Here is a 25,278-nt window from a genome sequence, read left to right as displayed (position 1 = left end):
GAAACGATTTGTATAAATCCCTCCTTTTCAAAAATAAGGAAAATCCTTGAAATGGTCACATCCATTACTGTCAAATTCAACTCTAAAGACAATTTGCTCACTGGCTCTTATTGTACAAGGTTCCAGTTTATTAGCCCACTATTCTGCAGCGTAACTCACCAGCCGTCATGTCATGAGTGGAGAAGCTCGTTATTGGCAGAAAAATATCTGGCGGTGGCTCCTGCCCCTTTGGTGGCTGCTTCTGGTTCTCCTTACCCTCAGGAGTCGAGGTGCGCTGGGCTTTGAAGGTGATGCCCTCCTCGATGTCCTCCTCTAGATCAGACAAGTGATAAGTGCCATCTTCTGGCAGCAATTCAAAGCCTTTAGTAAGGACCCCGGGTCGTGGGTCTAAAATCGTGCCCAGGTTGGGCTGTGCTAATTGTTGCCACTGATGCAAAGTCATGGAACCTACCAAGTGGCAGCAAAAGACACAAACAGAAAAACTATTCAGGAATCTACAGGATTGACTAGTTAAATGCATCATCAACACAAACATCAAGTCTCAGGTGGTGAGAATACAGACATGTTTTTATATCTTTTTATATAAAGATTGAACAGTTAATGTAGCGATTAAGTTGAAGCCACGTGTGTAGGCAGAATTGGTTCAGAGGGTACGCTGACAAATCCTGTGTTTTGATCGCAATAACACTAACATCATTGATAACATTAGAGCAGAAAAAAATCTTTAGACAATAGAAAAGGATATTGACCAGAATATGCACCAAGTCATAAAACATTCAAAGTTAAACTCAGCAATAATTAGACAAAGGATGCTTTTTTAAAAAAAGTACAAAAGGGAGGTACAAAGCAAATTTTAATTAGAACCTCTGGTTACCTTCAAGGAGAAGTACCATGAACTGCATGAAAGGCATCACTGCTGATTCCAAAGGAGTTCTTTATATGGGAATTTCTAGGTGTAGGACCATGCGAACTGCTGTGTGCAGTTTTAAGATGAATGTTTTGAATCAATGAGTTGATTATCAGACCTTTTAATGTCTCTAACTTTAAGAATCAGTTATTAAAAGGATAAGGACTACCTCAACTCATGTCATTTTCCATTTGGCAGATTTCTTGATCAAAGCTGTATAGCCAATACAATAAATCTTATTTATTTTTACAGTGAAGGTTTGATTATGGCATGATTGGGCCATTAATACCACAGAAAATAATGAAATAGTGTTTCTGTAAAGGGTTGGCCAAGGACCAACTTTCACCAAATCCCCCTCCACCTCCTGTGCACCTAGTGGCTGCTAATATGCTAAAAGGTACTAGTGTTGGACTCTGTGTTTAAGCTAATTACAATCATTAGGGACAGACTGCCCTAAGGCCCCCTCCTTACCTTCTAGTGGCTTAACTATCTGTAGCTTCTCAGGCAAGAATGTGCGGAAATAGCTGGATGCCCCAGACAAGCAGGACATCTCTGTTAGATCTGTGAGGTTGGTCCCCGTGGACAGGACACTCTCTGTCGGTGTATTACAGCTGCTCTCCTCCTCTGTTGCCAGGGCCAACAGCTTCCGATCTCGCTCATCTTCGAAGAACATTTTCTCACTCAGGTAGTTCTCCTGCCGTAGGGAGAGCCGGCGCAGGGCAGTGGCCAAGTCTTTTCCCCCAGGAGTACCAGGTTTCCCAATCCTAGAGAGGTTGCTGAGAGTGAAAACAAGAGTGTGAGCAACATCTGAAATATTTTCCAAGTTAAGGTAGCCCAGACTGAACTAACCAGCAATGAGCAGCTAGCGACCAGGTTAATGTGCAATCATAAACCAGTAGTTCCAACTCAATTCTAAGTATATGGAAGCTAGGTTACAGTGAATGCACAACTTTTATTCAACTGAAACATATTTCACAGGCTATCAGCAGATGAAAAACTGCATCTTGGTTAAATAAACCCAGTGTGATGTCCTATGGATATAGACATGGACTGTCAGTTAAGAATTAGAAGACTTGTTAATAGACTGATTCTGTTTTGAAATTCTATCCAAAAAAAACTTACCTACAATAAAAAAGGAAAAGCCTTAGAAGAAATAAAGTTACTAACCATCTGAAAGGCTCTATTTCATCCTGAAAGTTGGCATGTACAAAGCAAACATGTCATTCTACCCACTATGAGGCTCTCTATTCCCACTGACAAATTAATACTGGGCTTTGCACCACTGTCGGCTACTTAGCTACAACGTCAGAATTATGGTCTTCTCAACTCACTGCCAATTATTATGCACCTTTGTGATCTCAAAAGATTATGGAAAGGTTGGATAGGGTAGGCAGAGAGAAAATATTACCACTTGTGGAGAAGGCCAAGACTAAAGGCCATAAATATAAGATAGTTACTCATATCAAAGAGAACTTGGGAGAAACTCTGTTTCCTAGAGACAGGTTAGAATGTAGAACTCCCTACCACATGGAGCAGTTCAGTGAAGACCACAGATATACTTTAGAGGAAGAAAGGAGTAGAAGTGTAGGAAATAGAGATATTTTAAGTTATATTTGTATCTGTGGGTGTTAAGAATGAGTTTTAGCTTTAGTATTTAAGTTTGATTTCTATTTCTGTATCTGTGTGTTAAGAAAGGTCAAATTGAGTTTTAGTTACACTTGAAAAGGTGCCTGCATTTCTAGCAAGTTTTACGACTGTTGCAGCCAAATTAAACAAACAAGGGTAGAGAAACTGGGCTTTTGCCTAGCAACAGGGGTCCAGAGAGGCAGGTCCCTCCCACAGACACACACGCGAGAAACTAGAAATAGCAGTTTGATTTGGAAGCTGTTTCAGTTCAGATAGTTTTGAAAACAGTCAAGTTCCAATAGCTGTTTAGAAGTGAAGACCAAAACCAAGGCAGACTCCTTCAGCAGAGTTCAACTGCTCATCATAAAACTCTCCACAGACAGAACTAGTCTCAGCTGCTATCCCTTTTACACAACCAAATGGGTACTTAGTTAAACAACCTAATAATTAGCAATTGAACTTCTTTAACTATTTCCTTCCCTAACAGCTGCCAGGAGAGACTGGAGCAAAGGGGACAGATAGCCAGTCCCAAGCTAAAGAAAAGACCCCAGAATCTAGGGGAGTGGAACACGAGAAAGTCCCAAGTTGATCTTCTAATCAAAGGGAAGGACAGGAGCTTGGTATAGGTTAAGTAATGTTAAGAGTGAGGGGCAGAGGGAAAGGCTCCAAGTTCCAGATTTAAAGGGACAAAAGCTGCAGAAAGCTTACAAGAGGCCAGAAGGCTCAAAGAGACAACTAAAGTCTGTAACTCTTTGCTATGGGCATGTAAAATAGTGTTGTACTGTTGACAGCTGAGTTGGTGAGAGAGATGCGTGGAAGAAAGCTTGAATGCACGTGATGACCTGAGGAGAGGAACATCGCAAGGAGAGTTCATAATGCTGGAGGTGAACCTGCAGAAGGCGTCTAAGACAAAGCTTCAGCTTGGGAGAAGGTTCAAAGGCAAGTCCTTTGAGAGTGGAGATTGGAAACCTTCATGTGAAAGACGGAATTCAGTGTGACTGGTTGGCTCATGGTGTGACAAGTGTCTGGGGGGGGAGTTGAGGAGAGATCCATAGCATCTGGTTGAGGTGGCATCTGTCACTTGGTTTCAGAGTGTGGTGTGCCTGACTACAGGTTGCCAATTGGTTTACATGAACTTTGTACTTACTGTGAACATTAAAGTATAAAATAGCTTTTGTAATGTGTGTTATCCTTACAAATCTGTACATATCTGTAAATGTATAGTTGTGGGTGAAGTTGTATTGTAATATAGTTCATCTTTTCTTGTTTAACAAATGTTTTATGCTTTTGTTAAAAGTTCATTAGCTGACTCTGGTGACTCTGTTCAATAGCCCCTTTCCACGTATCTAGATAAACAAATAAAAGTTAGGATCTATCAAGCTGGGTTCCACCCTGGGATCAGGCTTGTCTAAGGATAAGCTCAGCTGGGGTTCATAACAGGAGAATGTGCTGATAGGGCGAGATGAAGTAGGATGGATGGAGGCTCGTGTAGAGAATAAACACTGGCTAGATCAATTCGGCCAAATGGCCTGTTTCTGTGCTGTACATTCCACGTAAAAGACTTGCATTCAAATGACATATTTCAAGCCAGAAGCCATTTTGCATATTAATCCACTAACAGACCTCAGGCGGTGCATGTGTATATTGTTTTTTGTTTAAGTGAGCGAGTGATTATTTTATATGCATCCTGTACAGGAGTTCACCCTTCCCTGTTGATTACATCTGTCATATAGATGCCATTACTTTATTAATGTGGATTCATTTCTATCTGCCACACAGAGCCAGTTGGGTCAGATTGGTGCCAGCAGTACAGGGTTCAATTCCTGTTCTGGCTGGGGTAGATTCAGGATCTGCCTCCTTGCCGTACCCATGGTGGAGATTGCGGCGTGGTGGGTTGGACCTGCCTTCAGGCAGGGAACTGAAGAAGGAAAAAAAAGAGTCTGCTTACATTATCTTTGGAAATGGAATGTTGGGGTTTATTGCGAGGGGAATGGAATATAAAAGTAGGGAAGTTTTACTGCAACTGTACAGGGCCTTGGTGAGACCACATCTGGAATACTGTGTACAGCTTTGGTCTCCTTATTTGAAAAAAAGATAATTGTGTTAGCAGTTCAGGGAAGGTTCACTCGACTCATTCCTGGGATGAGGGGCTTATCTTATGAAGAAAGGAAGAACAGGTTGGGCCTATACCCATTGGAGTTTAGAAGAACGAGGGGTGATATTATTGAAACATACAAGTTTCTGAGGGGACTTGATAAAGTAGATACCAGGAGGATGTTTCCCTTTGCTGGGGAGACTAGAACTAGGGGACAGTTTAAGATTAAGAGATCTGCTTTTTAAAATGGAGGGGAAGCTAATTTCTTTCTCCGAGGGTCATTAATATGTGGAATTCTCTTCCCCAGAAAGCAGTGGAGGTTGGGTCATTGAATTTGTGCACAGCAGAGGAGATTTTTGATAGATATGGGATTCAAGGGTTGGGGTGGTGGGGGGAGGTGGCAGCAGACAGGAAGATGCTGAAACACAAAAACATAGAAAAGCCATCCATGTATGTTTCCCCTTTTTCCATCCTGCCCCTTAATTTTGGCCGTTGGCCAAAAGTGCTATCGGCTACTTACCAGTGGGCATCACGTTCACTTGCAGAGTTATTCGACACTTTCGTATCAGTTGGTCCCATAACAGATTGGTGGGGTTTCACTGTCATGACAACCGATGAGTAACCAGATCCCGGGATAGATCCTGGGGGGGATGCCAGCTTGTGGGATTGTATGGTTTCATTGATGCTTCTGACGGTATGGAAAACCCGTTTGTGTTGATTCCTGAGGTAAAAACACAATAAAAGGGAACATATTAGTGCATTGGGACACTTGCCCTTGCTTGGTGCATGATGAGGAGGAAGTGGGTGTAGGAGGGAGAGAAGAGAAGGAAAGTTAATTAGTTAATTTTACTTAATGTTAAAATTAGAGCTTGACATACAGGGGTGATGCCAGGAAGCACTTCTGACAAAAGGAAGTGAAAATTTGGAACTCTTTCCCTCAAAAAGTTATTGAGGAAGTCAACTGAATATTTAAAAACTGAGATTGGTATACTTTTGTTATGTGAGGACATTAAAAAAAATATGGAAACAAGGATGGAGTTAAGATAAGATCAGTATTATCTAACTGAATGGTGGAACAGATTTGAGGGGCCGAATGACCTACTCTTGTTCCTAAGTTTCGGGGACAAGGAGCGGTGGGGAAGAAGAATCATTCTCTTTGATTTCTGAAGCTGACATGTTCCAGTCAGACAGAACTTTTGCTTTTCAAAACACAGCAGGAACAAAAATGAAAGTGTCAAGAGGAGATGAGCCATTTCCGTTTACCTTTGGTCTTGAATGGTAGATTCTTCCAGATTTAGTTCCCTGCGCATGCTTCCCTCAATCTCAGCTGCCAAGGAATCCTGCAAAGATATCACATTTTATTGTCAGTTTCCAAAACTATAAAATTTAAAAAGCTATATTAGCTGCAGGAACAGTAAATATGTAAGTAGATCCATCACTAATATCAAAATCCTATAATTTTGTATGGTCTGACTTTAGACAAGTTACCAAGTCATCACAATGATAGGGGATTGTGGTCAACTTGCTATGAAGTTGATGACTTGATAATTCAATGACAAAAGTATAATAGAACAACTTCAACCAAAGCAATTGGGTTTGCATTTTCCCTTTAGAGTGAAGGAACTGAGAACCGTTCTATCATCACAGCAAGACCCTTTGCCAATACTCTCATATCTAAATCCCCTGTGCCACATTTGTTAAATTATCCTCTTCCATGCATCACTGTACTCAATCCCACAACGCTTCAATTTTAAAATTCTCATTTTAAAATCCCTCTATGACCTGCCCCCTTTCTATCTCTAAGCTTTTCCAACACTACAAGTCTCAGGTCTTTGCACTGCTAAACATCCCCAATTTTCTTTGCTCCACCTTTGGCAGCCATGTCTTCAAGCTGTTTAGATCCCAAACTCTGGAATTTCCTCCCAATACCTCTCTCTCTCCTGCTGTAAGGGGCTTCTTAAAACTGAACTCTCTGACCAGGTTCTTGTCCTAACTGCTCATCAAATTTTATGCTGATATGGTTTTATTTTGTTAAAAATTTTACAACTCAGGTAGCCAGGCAGTGAAGGACAGGACTGGAACCTTGTCTTCATACACTCATAAGCTTTTATTCAGAGACACACATTACATAGTATGTACCTCCAATCTATCAATCACAGTTTCAGCCTCTTCCTATGTTTCTGAGAACAGGTCAACCCGAGGTAAGGCTGATCACCGGAATACAAGTAAACACCCAATTGACATACAATTAACAAAAAATGCTAAAAAAAACAGGTTGTTGCTGTTTCTTCTTCCAATTACCAGAGCAGAGCAGGTAGCCTCTCCCAGGTTGTACACAATGCCAGTGTTATACGAATGGTGCCAATTGACACACATGCTATTTTTGTCTGCTTGATGCTTTCTTCTGTCTGCTTAGCTCACTGAACTTACCATATTGGTGAATCACAAAAGTTATTGCCGTAGCAAGCTCCTGAGTATGCCTGGATCCAAGTTCACCTAATAATGTATTAACATTACTGAGGAACAACATCGTATTGCAGTTAGCACACTTCACCCAGACACTGAGAGGATGTTTCCCTTGGCTGGAGAGTTTAAAACTAGAGGTCTTATTCTTAGAAGGGGTCTGCCATTTAGCATTGAGATGATGGAAAATGTCTTCACTCAGCAGGTTGTGAATTTTTGGAATTTATCTCCCCAGAGGACTGTTGATGTATATTCAAAACTGAAATTGAGAGATTCTCGGATATATAGGAATCGAGGGATGTAGGGAAACGGCTGGAAAATGGAGCTGATTTAGAAGATCAGTCACGATCTTACTGAACAGTAGAGCAGGCTCAATGGGATAGACGACTTATTCGTATTCCTATTTCTTATGCTCCAGTGAATCTGAATCTAGCTTGGATTGATTAGATGACAGCCTCCACTATGTACCGGTTGTAAGGTACCTGGATGAAATTAGTTTGGGAGAGCCTCAGTCCATTTCCCACCAATTTAAAATTCCAGTGAATTGAAGTAACCTAAACAGGAATACACTACAACAACGCCATTAATTCTTTTGAGTAAATGTAGAGCTGGCAGAAGTATCCAAATATTTGTTTTGCATGCAATATTGTAAAAAGAGGTTCAAAAATAATTAGGAAAAAAAAGGTGTTGAAAGTTGAGGTACCACACATTAAGGTAGAGGTTTAATATAGCTGTGTTGGAGCAATAACAGTCAGCACCAAGTTACAAGGGCACAAGTTCAATCAATCCTTGAATCCTGGCTGTAGCCACTTTGCTTTGGAAATATGGCAAGAGGGGAATCATACAGCATAGGAAGTCGTCAATTGGCTTATAGTGCCTATGCTGGCCCTCAGTTATCCATTTGCCTCATCCTTTACCCATAACCAGGCAAATCTTTCCTTTTCAAGTACATTTCCAATTCTCTTTTGAAAGTTGCTATTAAACTTACTTCCACAACCCTTTCAGGCACTGCAATCCATATAACAATCACTACATAAAAATATTGCTTCTTGTTTTCCCCCAGGATTTTTTTTTTGCTAATTATCTTAAATCTCTGTGCTCGCTAACCTGTACTGGCTCCAGGTCCAGCAATGCTTCCATTTTAAAATTCAAAGCCTTCTTTTCAATCCTCCACGGCCTAGTCCCACCCTCAGATGCAGATCTGACTCTAGGTGCAGAGGTCTCCGAATTCTCTGCACTCCTTCAATTCTGACCTCTTTCACATTCCTGATTTTAATCACTCTGCTCTTGGCAGCAGTTCCTTCATATGTCTAGACTCTCAAGCTCTGCAACTTCCTTCCTGAAATGCATATCTCTAACTTTCTATTCTCTTTCAAGATGCTCCTCTTTGTCTAAGCTATTGGTCAGTTGTCTTAATAACGTGAGTTGTGTGTCAATTTTTGTTTGATAATGCTCTTGTGAAGTGCCTTGGAATGTTTCACTGTGATGAAGGTAACATAAGGCAAGTTGTTGTTGTTATCCATGTCCTCTGGTTATTAAACCTCCTGCCAGTGGAAGCAGTGACCTCCTACCTACTCTATCAAAACCACTCATGGATTTGAACGCCTCTTATTAAATTTCCTCTTTACCCTCTCTGTTCTAAGGAGAGCAATTCCAGCTTCTCCAGTCTCTCCAAAACTGAAGTTCCTCATCTTAGATACCATTTTATCAAATCTCCTTTGCATCCACTCCAAGGCAGATGCTTCATTTTTTCTGATGGGAAGGATGAAAGAGAATGGAGATGGAGTAAAAGGGGAAGAGGAGGAGAGAAAACACAAATGGAGAATCAATCTGAGATAATTGCTATACACCTAGGGCTGGTGCGTAAGCCATTAGTGGCAAGCTGGAAAGCTTGCCCAACCCTCTTGCTCTGCTGAACAGTGCAATTTTAATATGGGACAGTAAAAAAAAATTGGATTGGATATCACTTCTTCATACCATTGGGAACATGCTGTAGGACTGGGGCCGTTGAAGTGAGGATGTTGTTGATTTGTTCCGTAATTCTTTTACTTCCTCCTGGGATTCATGCAACATTCCCAAACACTCAGCATTCCGATCTTGTACTTCTAGCAGCTGCAGTGAAGAGGAAAAAGATTAAAAATGGTCAGAAACGCACAGACCATCCCTCCCACCAAACTGGGGAATCAACATATTCTGCCACATCAATCAACACCACCCACCTTCCTTTCCCAGCACATGCATGCATGTACGGTTGCAACTGATAGGGTACAATACTTGTTTTATGACATTATAGATGGGGACCACCCTCCACAGCCCACATTTAGGTAAAATCCTGAAGAATTTATTGATCAGGGACCTGTATCCTGCCAGCTATAGTGTCAGCTGTGACTGAGTGGACAGCACTCTTGCCACTGAGTCAGAAGCTTGTGTGGCTAAAGCCCACTCCAGAGACTGGAACACAAAAATTGAGGCTGAAGCTCAAGTGCAGTGCTGAGGGAGTGCTGCACAGTTGGGAGCTGCCATCTTTCGGGTGAGCTATTATACAAAAGGCCCAGGATGTCCTGTCAGATGGATGGTATAGATCCCATGGCACTATTTTGAAGAAAAACACAGGAGTATGGGCCAATATTTATCTCAAATAACATCATAAAAAAATTAACTGGTCATTATTGTATTGCTGTTTGTGGGAGATTGTTGTGTGCAAATTGGCCAAAAAGTGTTTAATTGGCTGCAAAGAGCTTTGGGAAGCCCTAAGGTTATGAAAGGTGTTACAAGAATGCAAATTTTTCTTACAATGAGGTCCAGAGGTCTCCTTTACGTACTACACTGGAAGGTTCTCAATTAAGGCAGTGCAATCAAAGTCGCCACTACATTAATTTAATGAGACATGATACAGGAGTGTGTATGTGGTTTATATTATTGATTAAGATAGAATAATGTACCCTGAAAGAGCCACAGTACATTAGGCTATTGCAGTGAGATATGTGTTTTCTATTTGATGGTTATGTCCCTCTATTTTAAATATTTATGCTGCACTTGAGGTTAGTTGCTGAGCCCTATGCCAATGCTGCTTTGAATTTGTAGCTCAGTGATGGACAACAGCTAGCTGGAAATGGTATTCCTTCCCTTTGGAGAATCAGGTATCCACTGTGCTCTCTTCCATGAGCAACAGACAGCAAAGGAAACCTGCGTCCCACCACTCTACACAAGCTGAGGCTGTTACACTTCGCGAGGTAATCATTTTGTAGACATATAACTAACTAGCTGATGAGCTACAAGATCAAGAGACAACCCTTTTAGTTACTACACAAAAACAGGCCATTTGGCCCAACTAGTCTGTCCTGATGTTTGTGCTCCACTCAAACCTCTGGTCAACCTACTTCACCTAACCCAAGCAGTAAGTATTTTCTTCTATTCCTTTGCCTCCCCTTAAATGCATCTATGCTATTTACTTCAACTACTCCCTAAGGTAGAAAGTTCCATATTCTAACCACTGACAACTTTCTCCTGAATTCTTTGTTGGATTTATTGGTGACCATCTTATATTGATGCCCCATAGTTCTGGACTCCCCAACAAATTGTAACATCTTTTTTACATCTATCCTATCAACACTTTCATAGTTTTAAGGACTTCTAATACTCCTCAACCTTCTCTTTAGAAAAGAGCCTCAGCCTCTTCAGTCTTTCCTGATGCACCTTCTTAGTTCTGGTCTCATCCATGTGAATCATTTTCACACATCTGGCACTGCTTGTATATCCATTCAGTAATATGAAGTTATAAAATTTATCTTTACCTGGATAGAACTGGAGATATCATTAATTATACCCATTAAATGCCTGATAGAGGATTAGTTGGCTTGGTTGGATAGCAATAGTTATTTTCCTACCTTAACCAAATCCTAGTGTACACAAGAGCGTAAGTAAAATCTGCCCATAATGGTGCACCAAATGGACCCTGCTGCTAAGATAGATGTGGGAAATGGAAAGGTCTCACTGCCGCACAGGAATTGCTCATGAGGTTAGAGCTGAGAGTATGCACAGACCTTAACCAACACAAGAAACACATTATCATAAGAATGAAAGCTAACATATGGTTAAAAAGTAGAATACTCACCTCTGCCGTAAGCTGTCTTTGGGCATCTTTGGAGGCTTGCAGATGTTGTTTAAGTTCTTCTTTTTCAATAGCACACTAGGAAAAGAAATACCAAAGCCCATGACAGGTTTGGAAGAAAAGTAAAACCTAAGGAGCTGACAGGTGAGGCTTCCATGTCAGCCTTGGTTATATATTTTGACAGGAATTCTGTGCCACAGATCACCCCCCTTTCTACACTTACCTCTTTGACTTTAAGCTGAAGCTCCACAATTTGACTGAGCAAGTTAGTAATCTCCTCCTGGTGACGTACAATGTCTTCGTTCTTTCTGGAGAGTTCATCTGCCAGGTTGGAAATCTGTATATTTGTTTCTTCTTCAAAGAAGAGAGAAATGGGAGGGTCAGGTGAGTTAAGAGGAGAAAGAAATAGTGAATGCATGGACATGGTAGGTCATCTGAATCAACAGGAATTCTGCGGGCATACGGCACATATTATCATAGTGGCTTCTTCCGACAGCACTTCCCAAATCTATAACTCCTACCACCTAGAAGGACAAGTGTAGCAGGTGCATAGGAACATCGCCTCCTCCAAATCTCACATAATCCTGACTTGGACATATATCACTGTTGTTGGGTCAAATTAATGAAGCTCGCAACCTAACAGCACTGTCAGAGTGCCTTCACCATGCAGACAGCTGTAGTTCAAGGCAGCCCATCACCACCTTCAAGGGGCAATTAGGGATGAGCAATAAATGATGGCCTTGTTAGCAACGCCACATCAAAAAACTGAATAAGAAAAATTAATATCATACAATTTCAAGTTTTCATGACTGGGGAAAACGAATGGCACAACCTTCGCACCTCTGGCACTATGGTCCAAGTGGATCAGTGTTAATTGATATCATCTCCGACACAGAGCCAATGCAGCTCAGAACAAAACCTTATTTATAATGCCACACTGTGGTCACACATGCTCCACTAGTACCATGTTCTGAATTTGGAATATATTTCACTTTGGGTACACAGGATTCACAACTGAACTTGCCACCTTGCCTTCATGAATTACCATATTCTCAGTGCATAAAATAGCAGGGAACGCACAGCACAAGTAATTGGATAAACTCCATTGCATTGCACTGGATTGCAGCACTGGGGCTTAGCAGAAACAGGCTTGAAATGCTTGCTCCAAAACGTCATTTGGCACAAATAGCTCCTATTTTCAAACTTAATGCAAGTGCAAAATCATATCTCTCACTTTGACACAAATGAAATCTGCCTTTTGTGGGACTGGTGTTTGTATTTTCTTGCGACCTCCACTTTTGAAGACTCTTGCTGAAACATGGTTCAAGAGCAACAGTCCCCTAAAACTTAAGCCATTTGATAAATATTGGCAAGCTTTTTATTTTACTGTTCATCCTTAGGATAGGGGTGTCACTAGCAACGCCAGCACTCATTGACCAACCCAGGTTCCCATCAAGAAGGTTATGGGGCTTTCTTGTTGAGCTTTAGTCCATGTGGTAAAGGTGCTCCTCAATGCTAGGTAGAGGAGCTCCTCAATTTTCAACCAGTGATGAAGGAGCGGGTGATACATGTCCAAGTTGGGATACGTTTGACTTGAAAGTGAACTTGGATGTGATGGTATCCCATGCGCCGGCTGCCCTTGTCCTTCTAGGTGGGAGTATTAGTGGGTTTGGGAGGACGTGAGCACAAAATCCTGGCTGGCACTCCAGTGCAGTACTGAGTGTGCGCTGCCCTGTTAGAGGCACTGTCAAATGAGATGTTAAACCAAAGCCTCATCTGCTTCCTCAGGTGGGCCCAAAAGATCTCATAGTATTATTTCAAAGAACAGCAGGGAGTATAACAGTGACTATCCTGCTAAAGTACTTAACAAAAATAAAAATACCTGGAAAAACTCAGCAGGTCTGGCACCATCTGCGGAGAGGAACACAGTTAATGTTTTGAGTCCATATGACTCTTTAACAGAACTAAGTAAAAATAGAAGAGACGTGAAATATAAACTGGTTTAAGTGGGGGGTGGGGGGGGGTGGGGGAACACATGTAGAGCTGGATAGAGGGCCAGTCCCACCCCCTCTTAAACCAGCTTATATTTCACCTCTCTTCTATTTTTACTTAATTCTGTTGAAGAGTCATACGGACTCGAAACGTTAACTGTGTTCCTCTCTGCAGATGCTGCCAGACCTGCTGAGTTTTTCCAGGTATTTTTATTTTTATTTTTGTTTTGGATTTCCAGCATCCACAGTTTTTTGCTTTTATCTTACTGCTAAAGTACATCATTGACTGACATTGGGTGTACTGAGGTTGCGAAAGACATTATAGAAATGCAAGTATTTCTTCTCCTTTATCTATACTTACTTAACTCCTTCACACAGTCTTGGACCAACTGCTGTTCCTTCTCTTCATAGTTGATAGTTTCTGTCTTCAGGTGACAAGCCTTTGCAATGAAGGAACATAGAGAGGCAATCAGACTAAGTAAGGTCATTTACAGATTCTTTCTACACGTCACCACACTGCATTCATTCCTTCTCAGCATCAGGTGCTTTGCCAGCTCACACTGTATTTAAGTGAGAGGTGGCACATGCAGGACTACAATTCAGTGGCTGGTAACTTGCAATCTGGATGTTGAAAAACCACCACAGAATGGAACAAATACAAATGTCACGCTATAAGCAGAAATTATATTTACTTGTATGAAACTGAGAACAGGGCTAACACCAGGCACACAGCCGCAGGTAAAGCTCCTACTTTATCCCAATGATGCGCCTTTACACCGTCTACCTTGCAAAAGCCTGCTGGTGTGGATTTTCCCATTTCTCTCCCTAACCAGATTAGCAGCCTGGGCGGTAGGTAGCGCCACCTAGATTAGCAGCCTGGGCACCAGGTTGCGCAACCTAGATTGGCAGCGGGGGCACCAGATAGTGCGGCCTAGATTAGCAGCCTGGGCACCAGTACTTCATTGGCTGACATCGGGACACCCAATTTGTAGCAGTTTTTCCCCTTGGACTCACACCTGCTTGAAAAGCAGGCAGGACTTTATGTACATTTCACAGCAGACACATTATGAAAGAGGGGATTTTTACTGCATCGAATTAGACGGAATTTAAACCTGCTGAGTTTTTCCAGGTAATTCTGTTTTTGTTTTGGCTTTCCAGCATCCGCAGTTTTTTGTTTTTATCTCGGAATTTAAACCCAGGTCAATACATTAATCTGTGTGGCCTTTCATCCCAGTCTGATCCTCAACCCTACCATTTAAGAGGTGTACTATTAATTACAAGTGACAAGCTTTGCATTTGGTACAGTCATCTAATAAGTTAAAGAGATAAGCCTAAATGTTTATTAGCAGCATAGCTAATCAAACAATGGGTTTATGATGTGCTTTAAATTTTAGTTCCAGGAAAACAAGTTCAAAATTATTGATGCAATATGGAACAGTCATTAACTTTGACCAGAACTTTAGTCGCTATCAGGACTGTTAAAAATTACATCAAGGGTCCCACAGACTGGCACCAAATAAAATCTCAAAAAGAGCAGTGAGATGAATATCATGAGAAATGATTGATGTGACCAGATGGAAAATTTGTCCTAGTTTCACAAATAAAGTCTTGTGAATCATGAGGTCACATGACCTAGCACCCATGCTGCTAATCTAAATCAGGCTATCTGGCGCCCAGGCTGCTAACCTAGGTCACGCTACCTAGTGCCTACACTGTTATGAAAGGTCACGCTATCTGCCACCCAGGCTTTTAATCTAACTAATTCATCATGGCATGGAATAAGCAATAATTTGACTTCACTATTTAGATAACATTACATCACAACATTGAATGAAACCATAACCTCAATAATAGAAGACAGAAATAAAATACTGCGGATGTTGAAATCTGAAAATAAACACAGATGGGACTGGAAATACTCAGCAGGCATGTGCGGAGAGGGAAGCAGAGTCAACATTGCAGATTAATGGCCCTTCAGCAGAACTCCAATACTAGAAGTGGAATAGGAAGAGAGAAACCAAAATCACTAGCAAGTAAAATTGTTGTTGCATTTTCAAGGCTACCAAGATTTATTGGTTTACAATTGGTTGTGCAACCACTTCAGATTCACTTAATGTTAAAGCTCTCCAAACCTCATAACCATAGCCTTATGACACACCCGTAAAACTGTTTATCCTCTAATAGTATATGTTATTTAGTTCACAGGCAGGAATCCAAGAATTGAATGAGTCATGGGTATTTTCACTGAGGCACTAAACCAGTTGGCACTGCCCAATTGTTAGTGGGATTCAACCAGTCTTACCTTCCTATTCCAACTTTGCAATGGGGATGTTGTACATTTATCCAAACATTATGGGGTGTGGTTGCACCAATCACACTGTGAAAAAAAACAAAACTGTACCTTGTGCAAAAAAAAGTGAACTGGTTACTTTTACCTGACGGTGCAGCTGGGACTGAACAGGTAGGACACAAGGTCAAGTCCCAAAATCTGCTTTGAGTTCCCAGTTTGTGTTGTAATGACAAAGAGGTGCTGAGCGGAAGCCAAGCCCCTCGTCAGAATAAATTAGAGCAGGAATAGGTCATTCAGCCCTTTGCGCCAGTTCTACAGTTCAATACAATTATAACTTATCTTCTATCTCAGCTCCTCCTCCTTGCATTATCCCCATTCCTCAATTCCCCTAGTATCCAAAAAATATCCACCTCTGTCTTGAATACACTCAACAACTCAGCATCTACAGCCCTGTGGGGCAGGAATTTCCAAAGATTCACCACCTTTTGAGTGAAGAAATTTCTCCCATTTGTCCTAAAAGGTGACTCCTTACTCTGAGACTATGACCCCCAAGTTCTATGCTCCTTAGGCAGGGGAAACAGCCTCTCAGCATCTACCATTTTGAGTTCACTTCTCATTTTTCTAAACTGTAGGGAACATAGGCCTAGTCTATGACTATATTTCAAGAAGTACTCCATTGGCTTTGAAGCGCTTTGGAATTTCCTTAGGTCATGAAAGGTGCTATAGAAATGCAAATCTTTCTCCATAAAATTTTCTAAGCAAATGACCAGTGAAACCTGCTTGGAATTGTTGGATTATCGTGTTTTCCATCACTCTACCCAGGAGAAAAAAACATTGCAGCTAAGGTGGGGCTCATCTGATGCTGCAACTCCACCTTGTTGGCAAAACACAATCTTGCACAAGAGGCGTGACTAGAAATGCAACATGAAAGTAGAAGTCTGAACCTTGTGCGTCAACAGAAAGCCTTCCGCCAAAGCCAGGGTACATTTGGTAATTTCACTCACACCAGCTGATTCCTCCTCAGCTGTCCACGTCTCTGGGATTTGAATGCAGCATCTACCTCATGTACACCACTGCAGCTTTTAAGATACTCTACAATGTGGCAATAGAAATGTAAGGCGTCTAGTCTATCCCTGTCACTTCCAATAGAACACTGCTGTGGACAAGTACTTGCATTTCCCCATGGCCCTTCTCTGATGATCAGATTGAAAATGGTTATTAAACTCATCAACAACGCAAGAAAGAGAGAAGGAAGCCATCCATCTCCTTCATCTAAAGCCATCAGAAAATGGCCTTCTCATTACTACACCCATTCTATGATCCTACTCCAGTAGCAAAATCTGAACTTTATTGGTAGCTTGTGATTTAAAAAGAAAAAATTGCCCAAGGTCACCTGTATGACTGCAGAACAGAATTACATTGAATGTAAAGCATAGGAAGAGACTATTCAGGCTAACTGGTCTATGTCACACGAGCTTCCTCCCAACCCTACCAGCAAATCCTTCTAATGTGATCAATAGTATGTCAAAAGTCCTACACAAGCAAGACATCAACACGTACAACTAAGCCAGTGACCTGTTTCATGTACGTGGTGCACCTATATATTCATTATTCTAAGCGGGGTCCTGCCACCATGACCTACCTCAGAACGGAGGGAGAGGTTTTCATCCTCCAGTTCTCGCAATTTAATCTGCAAAGCATCCAACTGCATCAAGCTGTGTGACAGATGAAAGGACTCATTATGACGGAGTGGTGTGGAGCAGCTGGAGTCAGATTCGCTCTCCTCTGAAGCATTGGCTACCACTCGCAGGAGGTCATCCTTTTTGGACAGCTCATGCTGTAGTTGGTTAACCTAATGGAAAGAACATGGTTTGAATAATGGGCAATTGGAAGAGAATACAAGTGAACCCAAAAAGCAATGTGCAGGGGCAAAGCAAAAAGAGCAGAGAGAGTCCTTCCCACTATTCTGATTTATAGTTATCCTCAACCTGTATCACAAACAGATTACCCGGTCATTATCCCAGTACCACTGTGGGACCTTGCTAAGCGAAAACTGGCTGCTAGGTTGCTTTAACAGCTTTAAAAAAAAAACGATGCAAACAGCACATGTAATCAGACTATGCTTTACATGAATCAAACCACTGATTGGTGGATGTGAATGACTTTTTGCTCCGTGAACTGCTACATGCTGTGAATTTAACTATGTCCTCCATGCAGCAAAATCTTCCAGTATTACTAGCGGAACAAGATGGTTAGGCAAGGGGGCAGTGCATTGGAGTATCCATCAGCTGGGAGTTGCGAATTCCCCACAGGTTGTACATTTAATAATGTAGCATCCATCGCAAAGACCTTTGAGCAGATATCCAGATCAACCTATATAGGAGCTACCACCACTTTCTGCCATTCCAATAGGGCATGGATTTCAAAGGTACAGGTTTAGATTAACACCAGGTTATAAACTCTACGCATCCATTTGATTCGGGTTGGTTTGTGACAGAAGATTCTTATTCTTATCTATTCATTCTTGGGATGACTGACATTTATTACATGTTTTGACTGAGGGGCTTTCTATACCACTTCGCAGGACATTGGCATGCGTTTGGAGACACTTAAAGGCTAGACTGGAAAAGGACAACACATTTCCTTCCTAACAGAGATGAATTGGTTCGGTTTGATTTGATAGTTCAGCATCTTTTTACTTTGGAAGTGACTGCTCACTTGATCGTAAGCCTGAGCCAGCTGTTCTTCTAAGAGCTCATTCCTCTCAGTCAGTACCCGGTTCCGTTGCAATAACGACTGTCCTATCCGGGCAGCCAACTCCAAATCGTGATCTCTCTGTCAAACAGGTAAAAAAAAACATAAGTAACCCAAGTTCTGTCGCCACAGTAATCAATACTTTTAGGTATAATGAGTTTATATCTTGAAGCATTGTGATCTTAAAGTTGCACGTGCAATTCATTTCTTCAACTCCACAAATCTACCATCTGCGCAAACGGATATATCAGTTCCAGGTCAGATAATTCTGTGCAAACCATTTTTGTTCCCTTAACCCTCACTGTGGGTAAGGAACAGCAACTGACCATGCCGTTTACAGCGGCATCAAAACTGATGAAATTCACAAAAAAAAATCAGGTAATATTTGTTTCGACAATCCAGGATGGAAATATGCAAATCAGAGCAACGTTCCCCTTAAACTGCACTAGTGTGCAGCTACACAGCAGTCCAATACAGGGGACAAACAGGCCCCACATAAGAAATGGTCCCTTGAAGATGTGCGCATACACGACCGTACAGCAAGCTAAAAGGGACCACACAGAGCAAGGCAAAAGGAAATCAGGGGGAACATTGAGTTGGATTGCTCATCTTTGTGGGCTTTTTATACAACATATTTTCAAGTTTATCATGCACTAGCCCAAGGAGACCAAGGGAGACCACTAGCCCAAGAGGTCAACTACCCATAACTGAGAACACAACGTTTTGAGAGGCACAGGCACCTTGTCGACTTGGAAGAACTCCACGTTCAGGGAATAAATTAAGAGCACATCTGTAAAAAGAAGTTTTTTAAAAAAATAGGGAGGCACTGTTTCTCCTGGCAGGAGGGTCAATAACCAGAGGACACAGTTTTAACATAACTGGCAAAAAAACCAAAGGAGAGAACAGGAAAATTATTTTTTACTCAGCAAATTATGATAGCCAGGAAAGTGCTGCCTGAAAGGCAGTGGAAGCAGATTTAATACTAACTGTTAAAAAGGGAATTAGACAAATACTTGAAGGTGAAAAATTTGCAGGGTGATGGAGAAAGAGCAGAGGAGTGGGACTATTTGGTATGCTCTTTGAAAGAGCCAGCATAGCCACTATGGGCTGAATCACCTCTTTGCTGAGTGATTTGGAGTGTTACTGTGAACATTTCAACTACTGACTGCAGAAAACGTGAAGTGTTAAATGTGCATCAGTCCCCATTTCAGTTTCACAGCTGCGTACCAACACAACATCAAAACTGCAGAACCTACTGGTCTGCCAGATGTTGCTAATCCTTTCTGATTTCTAAACGAAACTGGTTTTGATGGCAGACACAAAGTAAAGCAAATGCAGCTTAATCGAAGCTCACCTCAGCCAGCAGGTGCGTGACCATATCGGTGTCATTGTACGTCCTGGTCATCTGATCCACCCTGTCGGAACTGAGAACTGGGGGAGAGAGTGGGAAAGCAGAAAGAAAGACTTTTTTTAAAAAATTTGCCTGGGTGAAAACATACAAGAAATAAAAGAATCAACATAACACAATTCTATTTCATTTGCGACAGCTTCCAATTAGCAGACAGAGCTGTTATATTATATTATATGTTATATTAGAATCAAAAACATGTGTCAGCTGAAAGTAATAACCAACCAAGTTCTTAAATCTGTGTCATCCTTTGCTAATCGACCCTCCTGCCAGTGGAAATATTTACGTCCTATTTATTCTCTCTAATTGCCCTTGCGACCCTCCTGCTGTGTTTACACAACCATTAGGAACTTGTCACACTAAGAAAATGTTACTATGGCCTTGAGTTCTCTTTTCCTAACCTGCATTTCTGCACCACTACTACATTTACACACTGGGGGAGTGATTACGTAGACATTTCTAGCCTCTAGCTGAGCCCTGATGTGTGTTGGACTGGGTAGTGCTTGAACTGTACAGGACGGGTGTGATGGGAATCAGCAGCACCACTACAAAGTGGAAACAAGTTTATTTCAAAATGTTCATCTCAAAGGCCTTCACTGCCCCGCCCACAAGGCAAATAAGAAATACAAGTAGAGATTGACCTGGTGCACTGGATGCTGCTGTTTGAGGTAAAAATAAAAGTAATAAAGTATACACGGAACAGGTATCCTACAGCTTAACGATAAGGTCAACAGTAATTCACTCATGAAAAAAGCAGCCTCAGCATGAAAATTATTCTGAAGTGAACAAGAAGCTTGTGAATGGAGTCGGGAAGAACCAGAAGAGGACAGAAAGGCAGAGTGAGGTAGAGGTTTAAAATTAAAATGTGCTGCAATTAAGTAAAATCACCTCAACTTTGTACTTTTGACTTTCAACAGTGCTTAGCTTCCAAATGCTGAAAATGAGTGCAGAGATAATCCCACTGATGTTGCTTGTAAGCTGCTTTTGGTTTGATTCGCCATTCAGCAATGCTGGCATCAATCCAACAGAAATTTAACAGCCCTGTTTCAAACACACAGTTACAATCTACTTTGAGAGGCAGAATATTGGCCAAGACACCAGGGAGAATTCCCCTGTTCTTCAAAATAATGCCATGGATTCTTTCACATCCACCTGAGAGTGGTTGCCTCAGCTTAATACTTCATCTGAAAAACGGCACCTCCGATCACACAGCACCCCTTCAGTACTGGACTGAGTGTCATCCTGGACAAGGTACTCTAGTGTCTGGAGTGGGGCTTCAACCCACAGCATTCTGATTCCGAGGTGAGACTGCTACCAGCTATGCTGGGCCAATGCCCTAACTCAGTGTCAAATGACGTGCACATTTCAAACCACACCATTCGACTTTCATGTCTACAGCATTGCCCTTTGTGCTGATTGTTGTTGACTGGCCAGGTTCCAGAGCATTGTTTTTTGATCAGCTTCATTTCAGCGAGCCCTTGAAATAGACTACTATTGTGCGCATTTAAAGTAGGGCTGGCGATCCCCTTTTTGATCCTTAATTGGGCCCGATCTGCTTTTGACTATCCTTTACATTACTCCTAGCTGGTCAATAACACTAAACTTGCCAATACCAGTGTAGGGTGCAAGGTTTTAGCTGGCTGAATTCAGGCAGTGTCTCTGTTTAAAATGTTGCAAGAGGAGGTGGGATTGTGAGCGCACAGCGGAGGGGGTTCATTAATTCATGGCTTTGCTAGTTTGCATGCTTGCTCTGAGTTGACAAGTGGATGCATCCTCAAGGGATGAAAGCATGCAGCCCATAGCAGGTAAACAGACATTTATAGATTTCTCAGTAGCTTTGCTTGGAGGATGTTAAATATGGTAATGGTCAGCCACAGCTCAACCAGTAGCACTTTCCCCTGCGAGTCAGAAGATTGCAGGTTCAAAGCCCACTCCACAGCTTAAGCACAAAATCTAGGCTCACAGTTCCACTGCACTACTGAGAGAGTACTGCACTGTTAGGCAAGCTGCATTTTGAATGAAACATCAGGCGGACCTAAAAGATTCCATGATACCATTTTTCAAAGAGGAACAGGGGTGCTCTCCCCAGTGTCTTAGCCACCACTCAGCAGATAATATCACAAAAAAAAACTATTTTATCTATACTCATTTATCACATTTTTGGGATCTTGCTGCATGCAAAATTGGCCGCAGCATTTTGTAAAGCACTATCAGACATCCTGAGATCATGAAAATCGCTTTATACATGCAATTCTCTGTTTGTTTGCTTGGGTCATTACCAGCTGAATAAAAAGAAGAGGTGATCCTGAACATTTTGTCCGCTTGAATTTACAAGGAATAGGTTTTGAATTTTCTGATGCAAGCCTTGATTTTCTAAACATAGAAAATAGGGCTCAGGACTCAAACGGGATTAGATGGGCCATAGTAAATGCTGGGCCTTAGGCTTTCTGAAGCAATTCAGTCTCCAAATTTAAACCAATCAGTAATAATCTCAATTGCTTCTTTAGAAAGAGACCAACAATAACTCGCATTTTCATACCACCTTCAACACAGAAATATAGTGCAATATTGACTCAGAGCAACTGAAACTTGTACACCAAGCCAAAGGGGTACATATCAGATGGGATGAGCAGAATAAAGCAGTGGGTTTTAAGGAGAGGACAGAAGGGGAGAGATGGAGCTGTGCATGGCTCAAGGAAGGCATGGATTCCAATGGTGCGGATGCACAAGGTCAGAATCAGAGGTAACAGAGAATTCAGATGGGGCTGAAGTTGTGCAGGGGATTACAGAAATAGGGAAGGATGGGATCAAGAAGGGATTTAAACACAAGGATGGGAATTTGAAATTGGAAGAATTAGGTTAGAACTGATGGATCAGCATGACTTGGTGCATAATATGTACAATCTCAAACATTATGGTTGAACCAAGCGAGGGGGAAAGAGGAGATCAGGAGGAAGAACGAAGACACTGTCTATTGAACCATCTGGGATCCAAAACTGAAAGGGCCAGAGTGGCAATTGCCTGATAAAATGGTTTATCTAGTACTTGAAAATTATGGCATTATGAAACAAGGTACTTTACATGGTCTCTGACCTTGCCTGGTAAACAAATTCCACTCTATCACATTTATTCACACACTTGTTCTTGCCAAACCTGTAGGACTCTGAACAGAAAGCTTAAACACTAAACAAACATTAGGTGTACTATGTACCTGTATCAATGCCTACATTGATTGCATGTTGAAAAATGCTTGATGATCCTAAATTAAAATACAATTTTTAAAGTCACTGGATAATTCGAAACACCTCAAAACTATACCAAACACAGATTAACCAAAAAATAAGACATATATACCAATGCATTATTAGGGCATAGCACTGCACTTTTATGGGTACACTGCAATTCTAATTATTCCCAACCATGTTGGTAATTTAATAAAAGACTACACAACTTCACTTTAAATGTATGTATGTCAATTACGTCAAGATGAATACATTTGGGGAGTCTCAGTTACTTGGAATGACCAGAACATCAATTGAAGATGCTTACTGAAAAACTATCAGGTTTTGTGAAATGTCTGGACAGTCATTCTGTGCACAGCAAAGTCCAAAAATTTGTAGGAGTCTATCTAGTACACTATTAGTTCTGTCCAATGTGTTAGTGATTTTGATTATGGAAGAAATATTTGCCAGGACATCAGGGAGAATTCATACATTGCATCATGACCAGAAAGGTATCTTAACATGTGCTGTTGGGGTTGTTTGCTTCAGGTTGAGTGCCAATGTGGTCTGGAGTTTATTATTCAGCTTCTAAACTTTAGATGATTTACAGGACATTGTCAACTTTCTCTGATCTACTTTATACACATTAATAAATGGTTTTTATGGGCTTTGGTCTTCACATCATTAATTTTTAATTCATCAAGTCCCAGGGCAATGTAAAAGTATCTATTAGATGCACAAACAAGACCAGGTTATTTTGTACACAACACAATCATTGAAATGATATGGTCACTTACATTCAGTACTTTCCCCATCTTTAATGCCAGGAAATGCTAATTATCTGCTGCCCATGTCTTAACTCGCACCAAGTCCCATTTCCCCCTGCGCTTGTCAACCTACAGTGCCCACTGATCAAGCAACATATTGATTTCAAAATTCTCATCCTTGCTTACAAATCTCTCCATATCCCCAACCCTCTCTAACTCTAATCTCCTCCAACCTCTCAACTCTCAGAGATATCTGTGGTACTCTAATTCTGGTTTCTTGAGCATCCACAATTTTAATTGCTCCACCATTGGCGCTTTTAGCTGCCTAGGCCTCAAGCTCTGGAATACCCTCCCTACACCTTTCCCAACTCCCTGCCTCACTTACCTCTTTTAAGATACTCCTTTCAACCTACATCTTTGACCAAGATTTTAAAGTTAATACTTGAAATAAAAGCAGGAACTTCAGTCACATGCAGCTTCCTTCAGGGTCAGATGATGCCAGGAGTCTGCATCGGTCAAGGAGACTGAGCTGCGTTGAGCAGTCACCGGCGCAGAGCGTTTCCCCACCCGCTGCACGTTCCTGGGGTTTGACAGTGGCACTGGAGGAACAGCAATATAGTTCCAAGTCGGGTTGGTGTATGACTTGGAGGGGAACTTGCAAGCATTCTTCTAGATGGTAGAGGTCACAGGTTTGGAAGGTGCTGCCGAAGGGGCCTTGGAATGTTTTACCATGCTCATCGCACAAGAAAATGCAGCTTCTAGTTGTTCTTGGGGGTCTGGGAGGGGATGGAAGAGCAATCTTATTGAACAAGAATGGCTCTGATCAGGAGAATACATTCCCAAAATCTGGTTCTAAAACTTGTTGTACGGCAATAAATTCTTTAGCTGATTAACAGTAACCTTCAAAGCAATGCACCATGAAGCTAAGTTTCAAAACAAGATCCAACCAAACACAATATTACCCTGCTGGGCTAGACAGGCTGAAAGCCGCCAAGCAAGGTCACTTGGAACATCAGAGTACAGTGCAGAAGCTGAAGGATTTAAAGCTGGAGAGTTGCAACAACTTTCTCATAAATTGTACATTCAGTTAAGATGGAAGATCGTTCTGAATCTAGCATGCTGCCCAGGTAAAGTATCAAAATGTTAACCACTCATCCCCTTGGCTGCTAGTTACTTAGCCACAATTGGAAAAGGCATACAGGCATAGAAATTGTATTAGTTAGCTACATCTAGGACAGAGCTAAGTGTTTAGCCTTACCTTCCTTTACCAACATTTCCAGATATTCTTCATTGCAATTATCATCTACATCAATTTGATCTTGCTGGCATTCCATGATAACAAAATCCCTTATGTCACAAACCTTTTACAGACCATCGCTAGCTAACTTTGTCCCATGTGTCTCAATTTTTCACAGACCCATCAGTAATAGGCACTGTGCTGCTAAATATTGTAACACTAAAGGACAAGAAGCATCTTAAAATCATAACACGACTTGAAGCCATTTGAACTGTTGTGTATTTTACATATAACACAAGTGTATTTATAGTATGCTTCCAGATGCGGGGGGACAAGAAGCAGCACATAATCTAAGAGATTGAATTGGGAGTTAAAAATTGACTAACTGGTTACTGTTCAACTTTAAAA

At 41.4% G+C, this 25,278-nt stretch overlaps 1 protein-coding gene across 4 annotated transcripts in view; it reads right to left on the bottom strand.

Moving 5' to 3' along the window:
• The window catches only part of trak2 (trafficking protein, kinesin binding 2), a 73,643-nt gene that overhangs the window by 10,025 nt on the left and 38,340 nt on the right, over window positions 1-25,278 (bottom strand). For 2 of the 4 annotated variants that reach the window (XM_041200934.1, XM_041200935.1), the window contains 11 exons: window positions 19,592-19,668; window positions 18,202-18,318; window positions 17,126-17,335; window positions 13,555-13,633; window positions 11,426-11,556; window positions 11,206-11,280; window positions 9,069-9,203; window positions 5,892-5,968; window positions 5,149-5,349; window positions 1,379-1,683; window positions 160-447 (listed from right to left, as the gene is read on the bottom strand). In XM_041200934.1, the coding sequence (XP_041056868.1) occupies window positions 160-447; window positions 1,379-1,683; window positions 5,149-5,349; window positions 5,892-5,968; window positions 9,069-9,203; window positions 11,206-11,280; window positions 11,426-11,556; window positions 13,555-13,633; window positions 17,126-17,335; window positions 18,202-18,318; window positions 19,592-19,668 (1,695 nt within the window). Of the gene's footprint in view, window positions 1-159; window positions 448-1,378; window positions 1,684-5,148; window positions 5,350-5,891; window positions 5,969-9,068; window positions 9,204-11,205; window positions 11,281-11,425; window positions 11,557-13,554; window positions 13,634-17,125; window positions 17,336-18,201; window positions 18,319-19,591; window positions 19,669-20,533; window positions 20,627-22,856; window positions 22,905-25,278 lie in introns of those variants that run through there. The other 2 variants (XM_041200933.1, XM_041200936.1) reach the window with 2 other exon arrangements.

Source organism: Carcharodon carcharias, chromosome 12 (genome assembly GCF_017639515.1).
Source record: "Carcharodon carcharias isolate sCarCar2 chromosome 12, sCarCar2.pri, whole genome shotgun sequence".
Classification (NCBI taxonomy): Eukaryota; Metazoa; Chordata; class Chondrichthyes; order Lamniformes; family Lamnidae; genus Carcharodon; species Carcharodon carcharias.
The sequence above is the reverse complement of the archived record's forward strand: the minus strand, read 5'-3'. Positions and strand labels throughout refer to the sequence as shown.